This window comes from Microtus oregoni, unplaced genomic scaffold, assembly GCF_018167655.1.
Source record: "Microtus oregoni isolate MIOR12 unplaced genomic scaffold, Mior012 000000F_ref0000247, whole genome shotgun sequence".
NCBI lineage: Eukaryota > Metazoa > Chordata > Mammalia > Rodentia > Cricetidae > Microtus > Microtus oregoni.
Window position 1 is genome coordinate 60,116,734 of NW_024543059.1, and position 20,805 is coordinate 60,137,538.

General features: G+C 46.1%; 1 protein-coding gene across 2 annotated transcripts in view; it reads right to left on the reverse strand.

Moving 5' to 3' along the window:
- The window catches only part of LOC121446155 (SSX family member 2 interacting protein), a 34,536-nt gene extending 17,743 nt beyond the window's left edge, over positions 1–16,793 (reverse strand). For both annotated transcript variants that reach the window (XM_041648612.1, XM_041648601.1), the window contains exons 1-4: positions 16,516–16,793; positions 2,429–2,557; positions 1,771–1,940; positions 586–798 (exon numbers count right to left, since the gene is read on the reverse strand). In XM_041648612.1, the coding sequence (XP_041504546.1) occupies positions 586–798; positions 1,771–1,940; positions 2,429–2,471 (426 nt within the window). In that variant the 5' untranslated portion in view covers positions 2,472–2,557; positions 16,516–16,793. The remainder of the gene's footprint in view (positions 1–585; positions 799–1,770; positions 1,941–2,428; positions 2,558–16,515) is intronic.
- Between the last annotated feature and the right edge of the window lie 4,012 nt (positions 16,794–20,805).

Here is a 20,805-nt window from a genome sequence, read left to right on the forward strand (position 1 = left end):
CTTGTTCACTTTTCTCGGGGGAGAATGTATTTCTTACAGAAAAACATAGAAAAGCTTTTTATAAAGAAAAGAAAGTAAACCAAAACTGGCAACAACATGTGTATGTGAAGGAGGCAGGCCAACGGCCTGTACCTTTGCCTTTCTACACAGAAGGGTGGCAAGGGAGGAGCCCAGGGAACTGCAGTCTCCCCTGCAGCAGGGGACTCCTTGCTGTCAGCAGCTGTCTGCCTCGCTCCCCTCCTGAGCTCTGCTCTTTGGTTCACATACCTTGGGAATGTTTTCCGTGGGGTCAGCATGTTATGATGCACCTACTTTATCAAGCAAGACTGGAAGAGGAGAGTACCCTGATTTTCCTCAGAACTCTTAAGTTCCTAACTTAACTCTTAAGCTTCCTAACTTGCTACAGCTTCAACAAGTTACTAAACAACAAAACCAAGGCCTTTAGCAGAGACAGCAAGAAGCAGAACCATCAACGTGTGCAAATTACTTGAAAGCATTCCTAAAGGAGCATCAGGCCTTAAACGCAGCTCCACCTGTGCACTGTGCCCGGGGTGAGCCCTGCCGCAGGAGGACAATAAGGTGTACCTTAAGTTTGGTGTAGCAGCTCTGCAGGTGGTCCATGTCACTGCCCAGCTTCAGGTTCTGGGTTTCCACACTCTCCTGGGCCAGAAGGTTCTTCCGCTGAAGCACAAGTAACTCATTCATACAATTTAAAACAGCAACTATATTTAACTTTCTCTTTGTCTCTTTACTTTTGGATTCTTCATATAAGGAAGGAAAACCGAAGGTAGTCAGTTCCTGAGAGGAGAAAATGTACTCTTAGCAGCTGGGTATCTCTGGGAAAATGTCGTCATAGGCAGGATGTTTCAGTTTGGCAGGAATGAGCTACTGTACCCCTTGTGATAAGCTAGTAACAATGTTGATCCTCAACACTGCAGAGTGGACCAAAGTCACCCTGACACAAAGCCAACCTCACTCCGCGCACTGTGGGGCCATCCCACAGTGTACGCAGACTTGATAACATCAGGCAGCATATAATATACAGTTAGCAATTTGTCCACTGGATCTTTCAGTATGTACATTAATTTTTTTCAGTGGATTAATGTATAACTTAGTGAAAAGAAAAAAAGTTAAAAAAAAATTCCTAGATCATTAATATTAATTATTCAGAGAACAAAAACTTAAACAACTTTAAATTCTCTGCTGACCAATCACCCAAGACCTGGTGTAAGTTCTCCAGCTTTGTTATCAATGAAACGAGGGCTGGACAGCCGCACAGGACCCTGGGACAGAAGGCATCCAGCTGGGCAAGCACAGCAGTCAGACCTGTGTCAGGGCAGGCGCCCCCACAGTCTCTGAAGACCTAACGTCTAAGTCTTGGCCACTACATAACGACACACTCAGGGCAGACACCCCCACAGTCTCTGCGGACCTAACGTCTAAGTCTTGGCCACTACATAACGACACACTCAGGGCAGACGCTCCCACAGTCTCTGCGGACCTAACGTCTAAGTCTTGGCCACTACATAACGACACACTCAGGGCAGACGCTCCCACAGTCTCTGCAGACCTAACGTCTAAGTCTTGGCCACTACATAACGACACACTCAGGGCAGACACCCCCACAGTCTCTGCGGACCTAACGTCTAAGTCTTGGCCACTACATAACGACACACTCAGGTTGGCACATGCTTTTCTTGTAGCTTTGATATTTTCTGGTATATAACATGACTTATGCTCTTACCAAAAAAAAAAAAAAAAACACATTACCTGGTCAAGATATGAAATACTTTGTTCAATGTTCTCTTCTGTGCAGAAGGCACTGACAACACCGTGCACATTCTTTGATAAAGGTATTGAAGAGCACAGCACTTGCTGGGAGTATAAACTTGATGGAGACATCTTCGTTTCTGAGGTATATTGAGAGAGATTTTTGCTTTCTGAAAATAAAAAGGCATTCAAGCAATTAAAAAACTACCATAATCTCTATTACCAAAGATTCTGAATTACACATAAAATTAGAGCAAAATACTTTTGTGTGACATATAAATACATTTTTACTTTTTACCAAGATGAGAAAATGACACATTACATTAATGTTCTTTCTTGATAGATACGTTAAAATGGATTCACAGCTTAACTTCCACTATTGATTTATAAAAATAGGAAAAACATACTTGTTCGTGCCATTCAGTGTACGTGACTCAAAGAGTTAGAGACTGAAGGAGCCAAAACATGTATTTCAAATGTGTAAAGTTTCTCTCAAAAATGGTAATAAATAATCTATTGCCCACTTGGCTTTTTATAACTTTACTGGAAATGAACACCAAGTGCGTGCTAACCACTGATAGCTGACATCACATCTTCCATGTCTGTGGTTTTCTCATTAATCCCTCTGTGATGGCGTCTGCTGTTCGGACTCAGTTACCTGCACACAGACTGGGATCTGTAACAGTCATCCAATCTCCCATAGCAATTTGCAGAGCCAGGATACCTGAGGAGGTGGTTCAGGGCTGAAACATGTACAAGGGCTTCTGGCGCTCTACGTGAGCATCTCCTTAGGAAGCAAGGGACAGAGGCATCAAATTTAAAAGGTGAGACCCAATGAGAGCAAAAAATAGCTTGTATGTTCTTTGAGTTTCATTTCATTTCATTTTTTATGCAGATAAATGTTTTCCCTGAATTTGTATGTGCCCCATATGCATGTCTGGTGTTCATAGAAGTCAGAAGAGGGTATCAGGTCCTCTGAAACTGGAGTTAGAAATGGTTGTGAGCCACCATGTGGGTGCTGGGAACTGAATCCATGCCCCTGCCAATGGCAGCAAGGGCTCTTAACCACGGAGCCAGCTCTGTAGTCCATTATGTGCCCCTCTGTGACCAGCTGTCTAGGCTCCCACCTCTGTGACCAGCTGTCTAGGCTCCCACCTCTGTGACCAGCTGTCTAGGCTCCCACCTCTGTGACCAGCTGTCTAGGCTCCCACCTCTGTGACCAGCTGTCTAGGCTCCCACCTCTGTGACCAGCTGTCTAGGCTCCCACCTCTGTGACCAGCTGTCTAGGCTCCCACCTCTGTCACCAGCTGTCTAGGCTCCCACCTCTGTGACCAGCTGTCTAGGCTCCCACCTCTGTGACCAGCTGTCTAGGCTCCCACCTCTGACCTGCCACATGATAGACCATAACCTGGAATTATAAACCAAATAGACCCACTTTTCCCAAAGATGATTTTCATCAGGATGTTTAATTACATCAACAAAAATGCAAACTAGAACACAGAGACACACAGGCTGTGTGTGTGGGGTGTCTGTGTGTGTGTGTGTGTGTGTGCCTGCATGAGTGCAATACAAATAATATGTATTTGTATCAAGGTTAGAGATTTCCCAAGACACATGGTACCCGATCTGACTCTAAGGGTACAGGACTCTAATAGGAAATATTTCTGCATCATATCCAAGAACAACTCTTTTTTCTTTTTAAGTTTTTCAAGACAGGGCTTCTCTGTGTAGTTTTGGCTATCCTGGAACTCACTTTGTAGACCAGGCTGGCCTTGAACTCAAGAGATCTGCAGGCCTCTGCCTCCTGAGTGCTGGGATTAAAGGCATGTGCCACAATCTGGCCCCAAGAACAATTCTTGTTTATATATATGAGAAGGTGAAATCTTGTTTTGTTTCTCCCGATTACATCAGCACATCTTTTATACTCTGAGCCCCAGTCTCGCACAGCACAGTGTAGGGAAGAAACATTCTATGTGTGGCATTTTAGGCAACACCATCTCACACTCAAGGGGCAAAGCTGGCAACATGGATTTGGAAACACTGCTCACAAGTTTATCCTCAGAAGATGATGTGCACAGAGATTTATCTACAGGGTGCTATTCATAATATGGAAAATCAAAGCAAAAACATATCCACAGAAAACTGGTCATCCAATAGAACATTATACAGATTTAAACAAAGCTGCAGAATTAAAAATGGCTAAGGAATATCAGGCTAGAAATACAATGAGTAGTGAACTAAATGAAGATGGGACTTTCGTTTACTATTCTTGCTTCCACCTTTCAACAGATGAGACGCATTTCAACCACAAGAAAAGCAATTCAAATGAAATTATAACTGGCAACTGGCAACAGACTTCCAGGTCAGGCGAAGGCAGGAGGTGAGGGTGTGGGCAAATGGGAGGACACGTGGGACACTGTGGGCAGCTGCTTCTCAGCACAGCAAACTGCAGTCAAGAGGCTGCCCCTGGGCTGGAGGCTCTTTCAATTTTTAAAGATGTTATGCACTTTTATATGAAATCTTCCAATTTTTAAATGTTAGAGGCTAATTATAAAACATTATGCAGTTTATTCCATGGGAAGAGGGAGTGAGGGGGGTATAATGCAGCCTTATCTGAGGCTCAATTACATGGGAACACACGTAATTCATTAAGTTGTATGTGTAAGTTCTATACTCTTTGCTATAAGCTATAACTCACCATCTAACAAGTCAAATTAAGTTTATCATAGTGTATCACGTATATCATAGCATATCATAATATAGCATGGGCTATAGGGCCATGACCACTAATTCTTCTCTGAATATTTAACGATTTAGTGAGGGCTAGATCAAAGCCTCCCCTCACCCTAAGTGACCTGAGCTCCCACTACACAGCAAGCACAATTTCTAGGCACAAGGGAGGCTGAGTTCTCTAGAGTTCACCTTCTGAGAAAGGTGAGCAGGACACACTACAGAAGCAAGTAGAACTCAGAGTGATTAGAGCTACAAAGAAAACAAGCTCAGCAACATCAAAATGTTGGGTAGGGAAAATCTAGATCAGTCAGGGAAAGTTACACAGTGATGGGCCAGTTCCAGTTTGCAAATGGATGTCCCTTAGGGGCTCTTTAGCTAAAGGTTAGGTCCCCAGCTAGAAGCACTATTTGGGAGGTACTGGACACGTCAGGGGTGGAACCTAGAGGAATTGGTTTCTGGGGTGAGAAGTGCTCTGCCCTCTTCCATCAGTGACAAGGAAAGCTCATGTTTTCTACTGTGTGCTTCTCACGCATGCTCAGCCACACCTCAGGCCTGCCACAGTGGGGCCAGCACCAGTCAGCCACAGATGGAAAGCTCTGAAACTCTGAACCCAAATAAATCTTCACTCCCTTTACGCTGTTTACCTGTCACAGCTCACACAAGAGAGTGACATTTGAGCAGAGACTTAAATACTATGGAGTCAGTCCCAAGACAAGGGAAATAGAAAGTACAAAGACCTGAAACAAAATTGAACTTGGCAAGAAAAAGACAGAAGGCTGGTGTGCCTGGTGCACAACGAGCAAGGCTGGAGGGCAGCAAGCTGGATTTCTGACTGTGTGAGAAGCTGCAGAGGGGCCCAAAGCAGGAAAGTAACATGGGCTCCTTTATGCTGCAAGTAGCATCACTGTTAGTACTCTGGGCAAACTACAGGAATCAGCAGAAAAGGCTGGGGACGGTAACAAGGTTACTGCAACAGCACAGGTCCAGCCACAGAAACAAACACCTGGAAGCGGCAGAGATGTGTTCTAGAGAAAGAACCTATAGGTCTCAAGACAGACAGAAATGTGCATAAAGAAGTCAGGGCATCTTCCGTTACAGCAGACGACATGTGGCAGGCCGTGCAGGCTGTGCAGTCTGGCACTGGTACCTTGCTCTACTTGTGTGATATGATAAAGAAGGTATCCGGGATCATTTTATCCCTCAGTGGATGTCTCCAGTGCCATGAAGAGAAGGGTAATAAGGATGAGTCTGCATCAGGTAAGAAAAACACGTTAACTTGACTTTAGGACTCAGGGACACAGCTCTAAGCAAAACACAAGAGTAAACAAACCCACGTATCGGTGACAGCTTTTTTTGGGTGATGTGGGATTCCCTTCTGTATGCTGTGAATACCATTGGTTAATAAACTGTCTTGGGCCTGAGCAGGAATAGAGGTAAGCAGGGAAAACTAAACGGAATGCTGGGAGAAAGGAGGAGGTGTTAGAGAGAAGCCATCAAGCTGCCACCAGAGACAGACATGCTGAAACCTTGCTGGTAGGCCACGAGTCTTGTGGTAAAATATAAAATAATTGAGATGGGTTAATTCTAGATGTAAGAGCTAGCTAGCAATAATGCTTAAGTAATTGGCCAAGCAGTGATTTAATTAATACAGTTTCTGTGTGGTTATTTCAGGAGCCTGGGCAGCCAGAAAACGAACAAGCAGCCGTCCTACTACATTTGGGTATGTTTTTCACTGATCATGTCTCATAATGGTGACATGTACTTTAGTGTGACTCCTTAAATGAGGCAATGCATGAAGTATTTACCACACTGCTTGGTACATGGAGTGAACAGTGTGAGTTCACTGTGTTCCTTTTCCTCATCGCCATGACCAACGATCGGAGACAGACAGAGGACTATTTGGGCTCACAGTCTCAGAGATTTCAGCCTACTAGAGAGAGGGAGGGAAGATGTGGCCATGTAGAGCAGCTACATCACTGGTGGTGGGGGAGGAGCAGAGAGAGAGAGAGACAAGGTGGGTACTGTGGGAATGTTAGTATCCACATGAGCAGGCCTTCTCCTTCAATCTCTGCATAACGCCAGCCTATGGGATGTGGCTGTCCATTCAGAGTGGGTCTTCACCACTAGACAGTCCTTTGTGGATGTGTACTCACAGCTACAACTGTTCCTCACAATCACGGCCTAGACACAGCTCTGTCTGGTGTGAGCGACAGGCAGAGATGCACCGCTGCTCTCAAGGACAGGGGGACAGAGATTCAGAAGCCCTGGAAACTCATGTCCACGTAGATGCTGGGCAGATCTAGTCCACTGCTCTCAAGGAAAGGGGGACAGAGATTCAGAAGCCCTGGAAACTCATGTCCACGTAGACACTGGGCAGATCTAATCCACTGGAATCGGCTGTCCACATGGAAAGCAGCAGTGACCTAATCCCCTGTAATCGCAGGGCTAGGGAGACACAAGAACAGACCACCTCCTTTCCAAGAAGGCTTGTTCATTTGTTACAGTATCTGCAAGTGAGAGAAAAGAGCTGCATGGTTTTTCTCACTCACAGAGACTCACAGACCGAGAGCGCTCACCTGCTCCGTAAGGCTGAAGGCCTCTGTGCCTGGACTTAGTTCTTCAGCATCTACAAGTTTAGCCTGTGAGTTGTTTCCTGTCCTATCCTGTTCTCTCTCTCTCTCTCTCTCTCTCTCTCTCTCTCTCTCTCTCTCTCTCACACACACACACACACACACACACACACACACACACGAACGCACACATAAACCATGCAATCTAAGGATGGACCAAATTATACACCATGAGACTTGGGAGAAGTTACTCTACCAGCTGTTTTCAAGAAAGGGCAATTGTACCTTGTCCGGAAAACCCAAGAGGTTAGTTCACACAAACTATATTGTAGCTCAATTTAAGATTTTATTTTAATGATTTTTAAAATAAATGAAGGCTAATTTTAAAGAAAACAGTATCAGGGCATCTCCGTGTTACACAGCCTCAGACTACCGCAAACCCACTGCAATGTGGGAGAATCAAAAGTAAGCAAGGTCTGTCACAAAGCTGGGGCTGGAGCAAAAGTTCCTACTACATATGGACCACAATCAAACAGTTGTACGAGACTGCAACGACCCATGACAAATCGCACCATCACAGGCTTGGCTACGCCCACAGTATTACTGACATTTCAAAATAGGGGAAAAGTTGACGGTAACAATTTGGGTCACGTGATCTGGATCCTGGCATTTTCTAACATCCTTTTCACTGTGTGCATGCAAAACTAGCTGGGAGAGCCATCCAGACTCCAAGACAGGTGAGGTCCATGTGCGCACTTTGACTGAAATATCAATAACTTACATGAACCCAAAGTCTATTTCATTCATCTAAAATGTAGAGGGGACAAAACCTACAATATGACCAGTGAGAACATCAGCACTCTCAGCCTGGGGCATAGTTCAATCAAAGAGCATTGCCTAGAATGGGAGGCCCTGGGTTTCATCCCCAGAACAAAACAAAATTTCTTCTCTTCTTCACACCAGAGAGAAATCATCTTACTATCTGCAGGCAGCACATACTGCCATCTAATGAACTCTCCTGTGGGAGAATTAACACAGATTCCGATCAATAGTCTCCATAAGAGAAAATTATATTACTTTCAGAAAATAGCAATAACATCAGTAAAAAGGTTACATCACCACTTTCGAGTAGTTGGTTCTGGGTGAAAATGTTGTGCCCTTCACACACAAACATAACATGGGCTCTCTAGCCTTCTGGAAAAGTAACTATGCTAAGCTTAAGAGTGATCTAGTAGCAATTTCTTGGGTAGAATCCTGAAGGAAGACCAGGAAGCAGTAAGACATTGTACATTGCACTTAATGTTGTTTTATCTTTGCGGCCAAGTCCTGGTGTAGCGCAGGGATTAGCACATCTTACATAGGGACCTGAGGACTCACGACCGGCTTCCACGTTTCTACTGTGCCTTCTTCATCCATCCCAGAAGGAACGCTTTTTTGGAAACAAAGATTTCCTAAACTCATCATTCTGTTTGGGATGGACACTAGGCATCAGAGCGCTCAACAGGATGCCTAAGGCTATGGTTCTGTTTTTGGTACTCTGGGCCCCTTTCTTTCTCCCACCACCTTAAACAGTATGCATGGGAACCATCTACAACTGCCGAGATTCAGAAAGAGGTGTGCCTAGTGTCATTAAAAGATTGAGTCCTTTTCATCAATTTTAAGTGACTTCACTTGGAGAACACCATTTCTGCAGAACTGGGTCTCAAATCTAGGCAAGCCTGTAAACTGTCTCTGCACGTCAAAACTAAGACATTTCCCACAAACATTTTGAGTTCTGATTAATTATACCCAGCCTTTCCACCAGAGAAGTTTGCTATCCTCTCTAAAGACTTGGGAAGGTTTCACTTTGAAAATCAGGCTATGAATGTGTGGTTCCATTTCAGCTTTTTCTTCACTCTGTCAGGTTCTTTTCTGGACCAAGTGAGATGTACTGTGAGTAGCCTGACAGCCAACGTGACAAGGAGCTGACATCTGAGGCCAAAAGGACATGGGGCTTGCCGAGAGCCAGGAGCAAGTTCAAAGTGGATTTTGCCTGAGCCCTGGCTAACACCTAGATGATGGCCCCTGATGAGAGCCTGAGCCAGAGGAATTCAGCTAAGCTGTCCCAGATTCCTGCTATATGGAAGCCATGAGATGACACAGGCCTGCTGTGTTAAGCTGGTAAACTGCAATAATTTGTTATTCACTAATAGATGACTTTTCTTTTTTAAAAAAGAAGATACATTTCTATGTCCTCTCTAAAACTAATTTAAATACATTTGATGAAATGGAACAAAAATGATACCAGGAACTACAAATGCAAATGAGTGGACTTATGGTGACTAGAATCTCCTACTTAACCTTTCTGCAATCATGTTGGATGGGTCCCTACTAGTCCATAGGCTTCTGGAGAGGTAGGAAATGCCCCGTCTTTGTAGCCTGAGGTACAGCAGGGCTCCACACATCTCCACTCATGGACCTGAGGACCCACACGGTTCTGCTAGTGCAGCCACCAACTCTCTTCTCTGATCTCTCATATTCTTTTTTTTTTTTTTTTTTTTTTTTTTTGGATTTTCGAGAAAAGGTTTCTCCGTAGCTTTTTTGGTTCCTGTCCTGGAACTAGACCAGGCTGGCCTCGAACTCACAGAGATCCGCCTGCCTCTGCCTCCCGAGTGCTGGGATTAAAGGCGTGTGCCACCACCGCCCGGCTTGATCTCTCATATTCTTACCCATTCCATCTTTTGCAGCTACACGCTTACCCAAATACACCCATAAATGACGAGCAGTAATGGATGAACAGCGCCCGACAAGGCAGTGTGTCCATGCTGGCAAATGTGTGAGAAGCAGCAGCGATGGGAAGTCGCAGCTGCAGAGCCGATGGCTGAGGACGTGCTAGCCAGTGCCCTTTCTCCTGCCATGGTCACCCGAGATCTGTCCTGTATCTACAAAGGGAGCACGAACGTGGCAGAAACCCCACCTTCATGGCATGGGCCTCTTTACACCGTACAGTCTCTAAGTGTTCTTTCCAAACTGACTTGCAATCCAAGCTTGAGAAGACACAATGCCTACCTAATCCAGATTCTACAATAGACGCCCATCAAGTGTCAGAAAATAACAGCTTTCCATTACCAGGAACACAGTAACATGGTGCCAGCTGGCCTTCTAAATACTGCACACGATTTTTAGATGGCTCACTAACATTTCTGCTAAAATATCACCGAATTGAGTTACCAGATTGTTGGAATATGAAAATAAAATTGTTAAAACTAAATCCTTAAACATTAGTCATCTTCTAAATGCAGTCACAGAGCCTGAAGACTAAGTTATCAGCATGCCGTATTTATATCACCAATCTCAAAAATGAAACTGATTATTGACAATCTGAGAAACACCTTTAATTATAATTTCATTCCAGAGGAGACTATAGCTTTTAATTCCATTGCAAACACCTCTGCTAACTGCAGGTACAGAAACACACTAAATCCAACCTCTTAGTTTTACAAATTAAAGCCCTGAATTATTTCCCCTGTATGGACTAGGACTATATATATGTATACATATATTTTTTCCACAGACGTAAACTCCATAAGAGTCCAGTGATGCTACCAGTAAGCGTGCAGAACCTACACAGACAAAGGAACTAGTACTACCATACCAGAAGGGCCAAAACTAGAAACCTGCTATTATTATGCTAGAAACCAGCCCTCATGTTGAGTTTATGGCATTCAGGAAGATTTGCAGTTGGGGAATGCAGCATGATGGCAACCTAGGCCTGATTTCACATCTGAGATCCTATTCTAAGTCCCTTCCCACAAACCATCTCTGCAAGCTGGTCTCCTCGCTTGTATGGTAAGAGTTATACTATTTCTTAAGTCTGCTGCAAGAACTTAATTAGACACCAGGTGTAGAACTAAGCAAAGTATAGTTAGAACACAGGACACTGGTCTAAACGCTTCACACGCTTCCAAGTCCACCCCACCTCATCCCTGCATGCAGCAGGAACGCCTTTCCATGCACTGGATAATGAAGGCAGATAGGTTAGGTAATGCATCCAGGGTCACAAGGCTAATGAGCAGAGAGCCGCGCCAGGATTCCAGTCCCAGTCCATACAGCCTCTCTCTTGGCCATCTGGCCCTGCAGTGCAAGACAGCAATCTCTTTCTGTAAGAACTTCACCAAAGACAGAATTCTAATCCTAGCTCCTGATTGAACAAAGGCTGAATAAAATAGTGTGGAGATGCAAATTATGATGAAAGATTTCATGTAATGACACAATTTTAGTGATGCTCCTCGCCAAAAGTGGCTGTCAGAAAGTCACTTCCTTCTAGCACAGGCAGCAGGGCCCTCGTGCTGTAGGTACAGTCCTCAAACAGCCCTGACTCTTGCTGCGGTCTGAATGAAAGACTCTGTAGCACACATGGACTCTAGGAGCAGGTCTGGGAGCAGCAAAGCGCAGCCCAGGGTATGACCCCACTATAACCCAGGCACTCATCCTCCAATGGCAGAAGGGAAAAGTGGGACCTACTCCCAAGATGGGCTGTAATGCAGCCATTGAAAACCTAGGGACACACAACATGAATTATAAAGCATATACCACAAAAAGATTGTTCCAAGAGACAGGGCATGAACACCTGGTTTTTATTATACAGTCTGGAAATCAAATGTGATAAATCTGCATTTTACAAGACACAAGAATGATGCAGGATTCAGTGGTCACTGCCTTATGGAAGAAGGAGGAGGGGTCGACATACAGTTACAGAGAGGTACTGTCAACATCCCTCTTTGTATTCAATGGTGCTTTATTATTAAAATAAAACAAATTAACAAAAGAATGTGTGATCAGAGTTTGTCTTGGGGAGCCTTGAGTACCTGAGTTTGGATTTCAGGAACCCATGGAAAAGCCAAGTGCTGGAAGACATAGGCAAAGACAGGCAGGTCCAAGGGTGGTCCCTTAAGGACCCGTCATTAGCCATGTTGTTTTATAATGCTGAGACATGCGCATAGAATGCCCATCATTCACTCAGGATGTGTGAGGATTTGAGAATGCTGTGGCGGTATGTTTTTCCTCCAGGTTTACAGGTGTAGATCAATATCTAGATGAAGTATGTAATCTCTCTCTTTAGTTTTTTCATCAGTATGTGCAAGGTTCCAGACCAGTAACAGACCATGTCTCAAACAAAAGGGGGAAAGCACCCAATGACCCACATGTGAGACACGTGCATGCTGTGTGTGCGCTCACCCGTGCTATGTGACCCACACAGAAACCACAGAATACAAACTAGCTCACTCTGTAGCTGAAGTCCTTTACAGACTTCTAAAAATGCATACTGTTCATCACACTGAAAATCATTTGAAATTCCTTCCAGTCCTTCTGGCCATGGGGCACACTGATTCAAGGGTTCTGGGAGTCAACTGTTTTATGTCTTCCCTGAAAAGTGTAAAGAGCAGGGACTCTGGCTTCAGTTTCAGAGATCTATGAAGCTATGCAGAGACTGTCAAATAACGCGAGGAGTAAGAATAAAGAAGGCGTGTACCATCTGTTTATGTAATGCTAGCTAACGGAGAGGATGACAATCCCAGCATCGACCACGGGCCACACGTGGCTTGCTACAACTCCAGCACGGGCCACACGTGGCTTGCTGGCTAAGTCCCCCGCTCCGTAGATGGCCACAGGAGACGACTGGGGAGGTACAGCCCTACGCTGATGGAAGATGCTGTGGGACAATGGTCTGTACCCTGCCACTTGTATTTTAAATAAACGCTGTTTGGCCAGTAGCCAGGCGGGAAGTATAGGCGTGATGACCAGGTAGGAAGTAGAGGCAGGACAACGAGAATTCTGGGAAGAGGGATAAAATTAATGAAACTGGGTTTGGGTAGATGCGTAGAGACAAGATCAGTACAGAACATACAGAAGTGTTCGATGGGGACTAAAGTGGAGGGCAGACACAGCCAACCTTTGACATTGTGAAATGACACCATGCACAAAGTTCACCCACAAGAACTACAAAATCCAGTTACAACAAAACAAAATTCAAAAAACCTCACCCAAATTTCTTATTTTAAGTGAACTTAGGATTTTGTGTTGAATCACATTTAGGTCTTTGCTTTAGTATTTTTCAGACAGGGATTATCTAGGAGCCCAGGGTGGCCTTGAACTTGGAATCCTCCTTTCCCAGCCTCCAGGAGGCAAGGATTTTACATGTGCCACCAGGCCTGGCTAATTACAAGCACCTGTCACATAGGACATGCTCCAAACATACACTTATGCAACCAGCACAGCCTCATGTAGTAGGTCACTGTCACCATCCCTCCTCGCCAACGACAAACATAAGAACAGCAGCGTGGCGAGGGAGGGAAGAGAGGCGTGCACAGCACTCCAGACTGCCACCAGACAATTCTGTTTCCTTTCCATAAGACCTCACTATTCATTCACATGGCTCGTCTCTGAACCTCGCACTGCTTCCCTGGCATTTCTGGGCCTCCATCTCTCAGGCTCTGCCCGGCGCTCTGACTGTGGCCCACTGGTGGGCAGCATCTTCACCACTCTGGAGCTCTGCCACCCAGCCAGTAACAGAAGACAGTTCCACAGGACCTGTGTTGCGGGCTGTTTGCACATTGTGTGAAGAGGTGTTGGGGTCACTGGTGTAATAAAAAGCTGAATGGCCTACTGGATTGGCCTAGGCAGGAGAGGAGAGGTGGGACTTCCAGGCAGAGAGGAAGGAAGTCATAGGGAGGAATCTAGGTGAGCCAGAGATGCCAGCCAGACCAGAGTGAATAGGACACAATGGGAGAGTGGTAAAAGTCACGTGGTAGATCATAGGTTTAAAAACTATGGATGAATTTAAGTTTTTTTTTTTTTTTGGTTTTTCGAGACAGGGTTTCTCTGTGGCTTTGGAGCCTGTCCTGGTAAGTTTTAAGAGCTAGTTGACACAAGCCTAAGCTAATGCCCAAGCTTTCATAATAATAAATTTGGTGGTGTTATTTGTGAACTGGAGGCCAATGAAAAAAGCTTGATACAGACCTGCTTGTGAGGAACCATTGCTGTTTTTTTTTAAGGTTTCTGTGAGCTCCAGATAAGTGTCCTGTGAAAAGCGGCTACTTTCTGGCAGTCCCTGACCCATCGAGGTCTACAGCCCCATGGATGGTGCCACTTACTGATGTGGGTGTACATACTCTACCATGTCAGGAGCAACAGAACCCCCAGTAAAACGGTTTAGACATTCCTATTGCCTTCTGGTCAAGGCTCACAGCACTGTCTGGACTCCGATGGCTCCCGCAGCTCCAGCAGCCACCTGTAACCTGCGCCTATTTGATGATTGGTGAGCCCCTGGCAGGACACCGCTGAGACGCCTTTCAAAAGCCCTCCCATGTTTGCCTTTTCCCCTTCCCCACACAGAAAAGTCCCTAAGTACAAAGTATTCAGCCTTAGGCCTGGCAGTAGCCGCTGAGTGCCCGATGTTTATTGAAAGAATATATTTATTAACATAATAAATCTGCTCTACGCTATATAGAATCCTGGACCTGAATCAAATGGTGAGTCTATGGTTTTCCGTTACCAATAATGAAATGAATGCCGTATTTCTCCACTCTCTCATCCCATAAGCCCGTGATTTTAAGGTAAGAGGTATGCTCATTACTAGGGGGCCATAATTACCCAAGACACAGCCTCTTCTTAGGAACAAAAGGCTGTCAACAAGTTGTGCTCACAGCTATTGTAAAAGATAGAGTAGCTGGGCCTAGGGTCACAGGGCAATAACCCCAGCTACCTGGGGCTGAGTGACAGAGCAACCCAGCTTCAGGATAAAGGAGCATTTGGCTCAACAATAGAACACTTGCCTAAAGTATGCCTGGTCCTGGGTCTGGGGCCCCAAGGGATGGGGTGAGGGCTTTTAGAATGAAGGGGTGTTGTTTCTTTTTAAATAGCATCAGTACATCATCCCACTTTGGCTGGATGGCACTCCTAAACTCAAGTTATTCTCCTGCCTCAGTGCCTGTGTAAACGGGATAGAAGGCATGAGGGCTACACTAGGCTTTACTGTTCCAATTCAAACATGAATTCAAACCGCGGTGGACAGTCTTCGTCTCTAGCCGAACGCTAAATGAGGACACTTTCACAAAATCTGCATCCTAGGCAGTTTGGCCCAAAGAGCTGGTTTGTCCGGTTTTAAGAGAACCCAGGTACATAATTTGACTGGGCTAGGTTTGAGGCCTCTGGTATTAAAACAAAACAAAATAAAAACTACAGTTAACCTTCCTGTTTCATATATACCTGCCTCAGCAGGTCCAGACGCTAGGCACAAGCCTTGTCACAAGCCTCAATGTGTTATGGAGAGCGCTCCACACTCCCACCTAGAATAACCGCGTCTCCACATCCTTCTTCAAGCTCTTCACCCGGTTACTTAATCCCTGGCCCTTATTATCTTCACTGTACAGATGGGGAATGGGGGGAAGGAAGGGTGTAAGATGACTAAGCTGAAGGGGCCCCACCAGTCACCAAAAAAGCCCTGGTTTGAATTCTATCCATTCCTAATTCTCCATGTAGAGAACCTTTTTGTGTGAGGGACTTTCATGCACACCAGGCGGGGGACAAAGTGTCCCAGCTTTTCAGACTTGTTTAGTCTGAATGAACGCTGTCAGCTCCCTGGGCCCACGGGCTCTCCTGGAGGAGGGAGACTGGACGGGTTAAATTTGGCTGGATTGAAGTTTACAAATCTGCCACTGTTCAAATTTCAAGACAGCATGTTTCTAATCCAGATCTTTTCAAACTTTATCCAGCCTTGTAAACATGTCATATCATATACAGACCTTTCCAGCTCGAGACTTAATCATGGGCTAGAAGGGTCTTCTTCCAGCTCAACGGTTCCACGGCCGCACTATTCTCATGTAACTCCCAGTTTGGACTCTAACCCGAATGGAAGCAAATCTCAAATCCAGGAAGCTCTCACCTTTGGGCTGGGGAACCCTCCACCTTCCATATTGTCTAGATTCTAGACTCTCGAAGGAAATCCCAGCTCTCACAACTGCATCAGCGTCCCCACTTATTAGTCTGACACTCAGGACTAAGGAGCCCGAACTGAAGGTGTTAATGCCAAGATTCCTCTACTGGTGCTGATGAGGAATTATTTGGCAAGTTTTATTTCCTGGGCCCAGGTGACTTGCATAACCCAGGGATCTGCACTAGGAGAAATGCATGCTGACCAGAGCTCGCCATTCACTGAACTGCCCTGGGAAACCCGAGGCCAAATGATTTCTCAAGCAAGCCTACCGGGGCGATGATGCAAGTTCTCCCACTAAACGTGGGGCTGGACCACTACGAAGCACCTTCCCCTGCAGCAGCCGTGGACCACTCGCTAGAGTCCTGTGGTAGCCACTGAGAAATCGCCGAGCCCGCGCGCCGAGCAGACCCCGCCCGTGCTCGCCCGCGTCACATCCCGCAAGGGCGCGGGGAGCCCCCTGGTACCTACCTCGCACCTCCCGCTGCAGGCGGCGGGCAGCAACGCTCTACAACCGCCGCAACGGCCACGCCGAGCCCGCCGAGAGCCGGCCCCGGTGTCTGCGCCCACGTCCAGCCCGGTGGCCTCCCCGGCTGCGCGTCACAATCCCGCCGCTCACCGTCACCGCACCGGGAGCGGCTCGCGCCTCCCGCAGCCCACGGGCCCGCCCGCCCGCACCCGCGGCGGCACGCAGCGGCTCCCCCGCCCGGCCCGCAGCTCCGCGCAGCCTCTAGCCCGCCCGGCCTCTCGCCGCCTTCCGCGGCGGCAGCCCATCCCACCCCGCCCCGCGCTGGCGCCGCCCATTGGTTCCGCCGGTTGCCAGGCGACGAACAACCGCGACCCGCATTGGTTCGGAGAGGGCGAAGCTCCGAAAACCCCCGAGCGAAGGCCGCCGAGCGGCTCTCCCCCGGCGCAGCTGCGGCCACCGCACCTGTTACGCCCGGGTTCACCCGGCCGTGGCTCCCCGCCCCCCAGCTCTCCGCGGGGCCAGGGGGAGGGTCCTAGCCTCTTTAGAGCCCGGCCTCCGAGGCCCCCCCGAACCCCAAGGCTCCTCAAGGAGCAAAAGTGGAGGTCCCAGGAGAGCCGGGTGCGCTCTCCAGAATGGAGAGACACCGAAGGGCACCCAAAATGAGGTCAGGCCCTGGGGGAGAGAGGTTGTGGCCTCGGGAATCTTGAGTGCAGAACGTGTCAATGGTACAAAATCCGTGTAAAACTAGGGGCCCGGATACTGTCGGTGAAGCCCTGGGTTCAGTCCCCAGACAGCTCATGTCGCGCAGGCACGTGAGGGTGCGCGTCTGTGAGCCGGCAGAACTGAAGTTCAAGGTCATCTTCGAGTACAGTGGGAGCTCGAGGCTAGCCTGGGTGATGTGAGTAAAACACAGAAAAAAAAAATCAAACTAGGCGAAGAATCGGGCCTACAGAGGAGACAGCTGCAAGGGGAAAACTAAGAAATGGCACCTGTGAACTGTAAGTTGACGGAAAAAACTCCCTAGACCCACGCGGTGCAGAGAAAACACATAACCGGCACAACGCCAAATCCCCCTGTCCCTCCCTACCATGTCTGCCTAAAATTCCCCGAGGAAAGGAAGAACCTAGATGGAGAAATCCCAGTAAAGAGCGAGGTGGTGGGGTTCTGGCCAGAGGTTTACTCGAGGAGAAAAACAGTTCTGGTTTTTTAAGTGAGTCCTGAGAGCAGTTTGAGACCAAAACAGCACAAAAAGAAAACAAGAAATATGCACGCCACGGTCACCAAAGAACCAGAGAGAGAAATGAGGACTACACATACCCTCAATCCTAGATGGAAGATCAAGGCGCAGAAATACTGGATATAAGAAGAGAGGGACGGACTAGATGTTGAATACACATGAATGACAGCCGGAAACATAGCAAGATGCTTTGGGATGCAGGGCTGAAGCTAGCGAGAAACTAGTTACTGCCAGTGATTATCTTGCCCCCTAAACCAGACCATTAATGGGGTGTGGTTGCTCCCTCTGCACCCAAGAGACATTCTGAAAGTTCTCTTGTCCACTCTTCCAAAATGTCACTCTTTTTCCTGTCTCAAGAAAACATCATAATATGAATTTGTTCTTTAAAAGAGCAATTAAGGCTTCATCTTTACCATGGCGTTCTGGCAGTAAAACGGAGGACTCACTCCTGGGTTAGCTAAGTCAGTCAGTTCAACCTGTCTGAATAATGAGAGGTTTTCAGCCTTTGTGTCTCGGGACCTGCTTCACACAGTAAAGGTCTCCCAAACTTCCCTTTGTATAGGCTGCATCTGTGGATAAATACCGTACTATGGAAATAAAAAAACAAAAATCCTTAAGCAGCAATGTCAACATAAATGGCAGGCTTTAACGAACATCTGTTACTTTAAAATTTACTGGCATTGGGGCTGGAGAGATGGCTCAGTGGTTAAGAGCTCTGGCTGCTCTTCCAAAGGTCCCAGTTCAATTCCCAGCAACCACATGGTGGCTCACAACCATCTGTAATGAGATTTGATGCCCTCTTCTGGCCTGCAGGGATACATGCAGGCAGAGCTCGGTATACATAATAAATTTTAAAAAAAAATTAAAAAGAATTACTGGCATTTAAAAACGTGCAAGTATCTTTACATGCAAAGACAATAGAAGGCATACAGATTTTCAGGTTGTTTCTACATTCTGTCTGTGATGCTGTTTCTGGTAGGATCTGGAACACTCTATCATGTTTGGCTTAAGCTGAACTTACTTTTCTGGAACTTCTTATTCAGAACAGAAAGTTGTACAGAATATTTGTTTATTAAGGGCCTCATTGAATAAATGGGACCTCCTGAGACTGAGAAGCTTCTGTAAAGCAAAGGACACTGTCAATAAGACAAAAAGGCAACCCACTTACTAGGAGAAGATCTTCACCAACCACGCAACTGACAAAGGTCTGATCTCCAAAATATATAAAGAACTCAAGAAATTAGACCGTAAAAGGCTAATCAACCCAATTATAAAATGGGGCACTGAGCTGAACAGAGAATTCTCAACAGAAGAAGTTCAAATGGCCAAAAGACACTTAAGGTCATGCTCAACTTCCTTAGCGATCAGGGAAATGCAAATCAAGACAACTTTAAGATACCATCTTACACCTGTCAGAATGGCTAAAATAAAAAACACCAATGATAGCCTTTGCTGGAGAGGTTGTGGAGAAAGGGGTACACTCATCCATTGCTGGTGGGAATGCAAACTTGTGCAACCACTCTGGAAAGCAGTGCAGTGTGGCGGTTTCTCAGGAAATTCGGGATCAACCTATCCCTGGACCCAGCAATACCCAAGAGAGGCCCTATCATACAACAAAAGTATATGTTCAACTATGTTCATAGCAGCATTGTTTGTAATAGCCAGAACCTGGAAACAACCTAGATGCCCTTCAATGGAAGAATGGATGAAGAAAGTATGGAATATATACATATTAGAGTACTACTCAGCCGTAAAAAACAAGGACTTCTTGAATTTTGCATACAAATGGATGGAAATAGAAAACACTATCCTGAGTGAGGTAAGCCAGACCCAAAAAGAGGAACATGGGATGTACTCACTCATATTTGGTTTCTAGCCATAAATAAAGGGCATTGAGCCTATAATTCGTGATCCTAGAGAAGCTAAATAAGAAGGTGAATCCAAAGACAAACATATAGTCATCCTCCTGAATATTAACCTTCATCAGGTGATGAAAGGAGACAGAAACAGAGACCCACATTGGAGCACCAGACTGAAATCTCAAGGTCCAAATCAGGAGCAGAAGGAGAGAGAGCACGAGCAAGGAACTCAGGACCGCGAGGGGTGCACCCACACACTGAGACAATGGGGATGTTCTATCGGGAACCCACTAAGGCCAGCTGGCCTGGATCTGAAAAAGCCTGGGATAAAACCGGACTTGCTGAACATAGCAGACAATGAGGACTACTGAGAACTCAAGAACAATGGCAATGGGTTTGTGATCCTACTGCACGTACTGGCTTTGGGGGAGCCTAGGCAGTTTGGATGCTCACCTTACTAGACCTGGATGGAGGTGGGTGGTCCTTGGACTTCCCACACGTCAGGGAACCCTGATTGCTCTTCGAGCTGATGAGGGAGGGGGACTTGATCAGGGGAGGGGGAGGGAAATGGGAGACGGTGGTGGGGAGGAGGCAGAAATCTTTAATAAATAAATAAATAAATTTAAAAAAAGAATATTTGTTTAACTATGCAATAATGTATTGCATTTGTTTAACTATGTAAAGATGTGTCGCATTTAATTATGTAAAGATATGTTGCTGTTTTACCTTGCCTTCCTAAGGCACCTGATTGGTCTAATAAAAAGATGAACAGTCCATAGCTAAGGGGGAGGTGTAGGTAGAACTTCCAGGCAGGGAGGAAGAATTTAGGCTCCATGAAGAAAGAAAAAGAGATGCCAGGGGCCAGCCAGACTAAGAGGAAGCAGGAAATTAGGATGTACAGAATGAAAGAAAGGTAAAAAGTCTCAAGACAAAACATAGATGAATAGAAACGGGTTAAATTAAGTTAAAAGAGCTAGTGGGACAAGCCTAAGCTAAGGCTGAGCATTCATGATTAATAAGTCTCTATGTCTTTATTTGGGAGCTGTTTGGTGGCCCAAAGAAAATTCCAACTACAGAAAGTGCCAGCAAAGAGGCCCCCTATAAATTCCATGGCCTCTTGCACCTACCCCTCAATCATTATCTCAGCTTTCTGTCACTGAGACAAAATACCAGAAATAACTTTAAAAATAATGAAG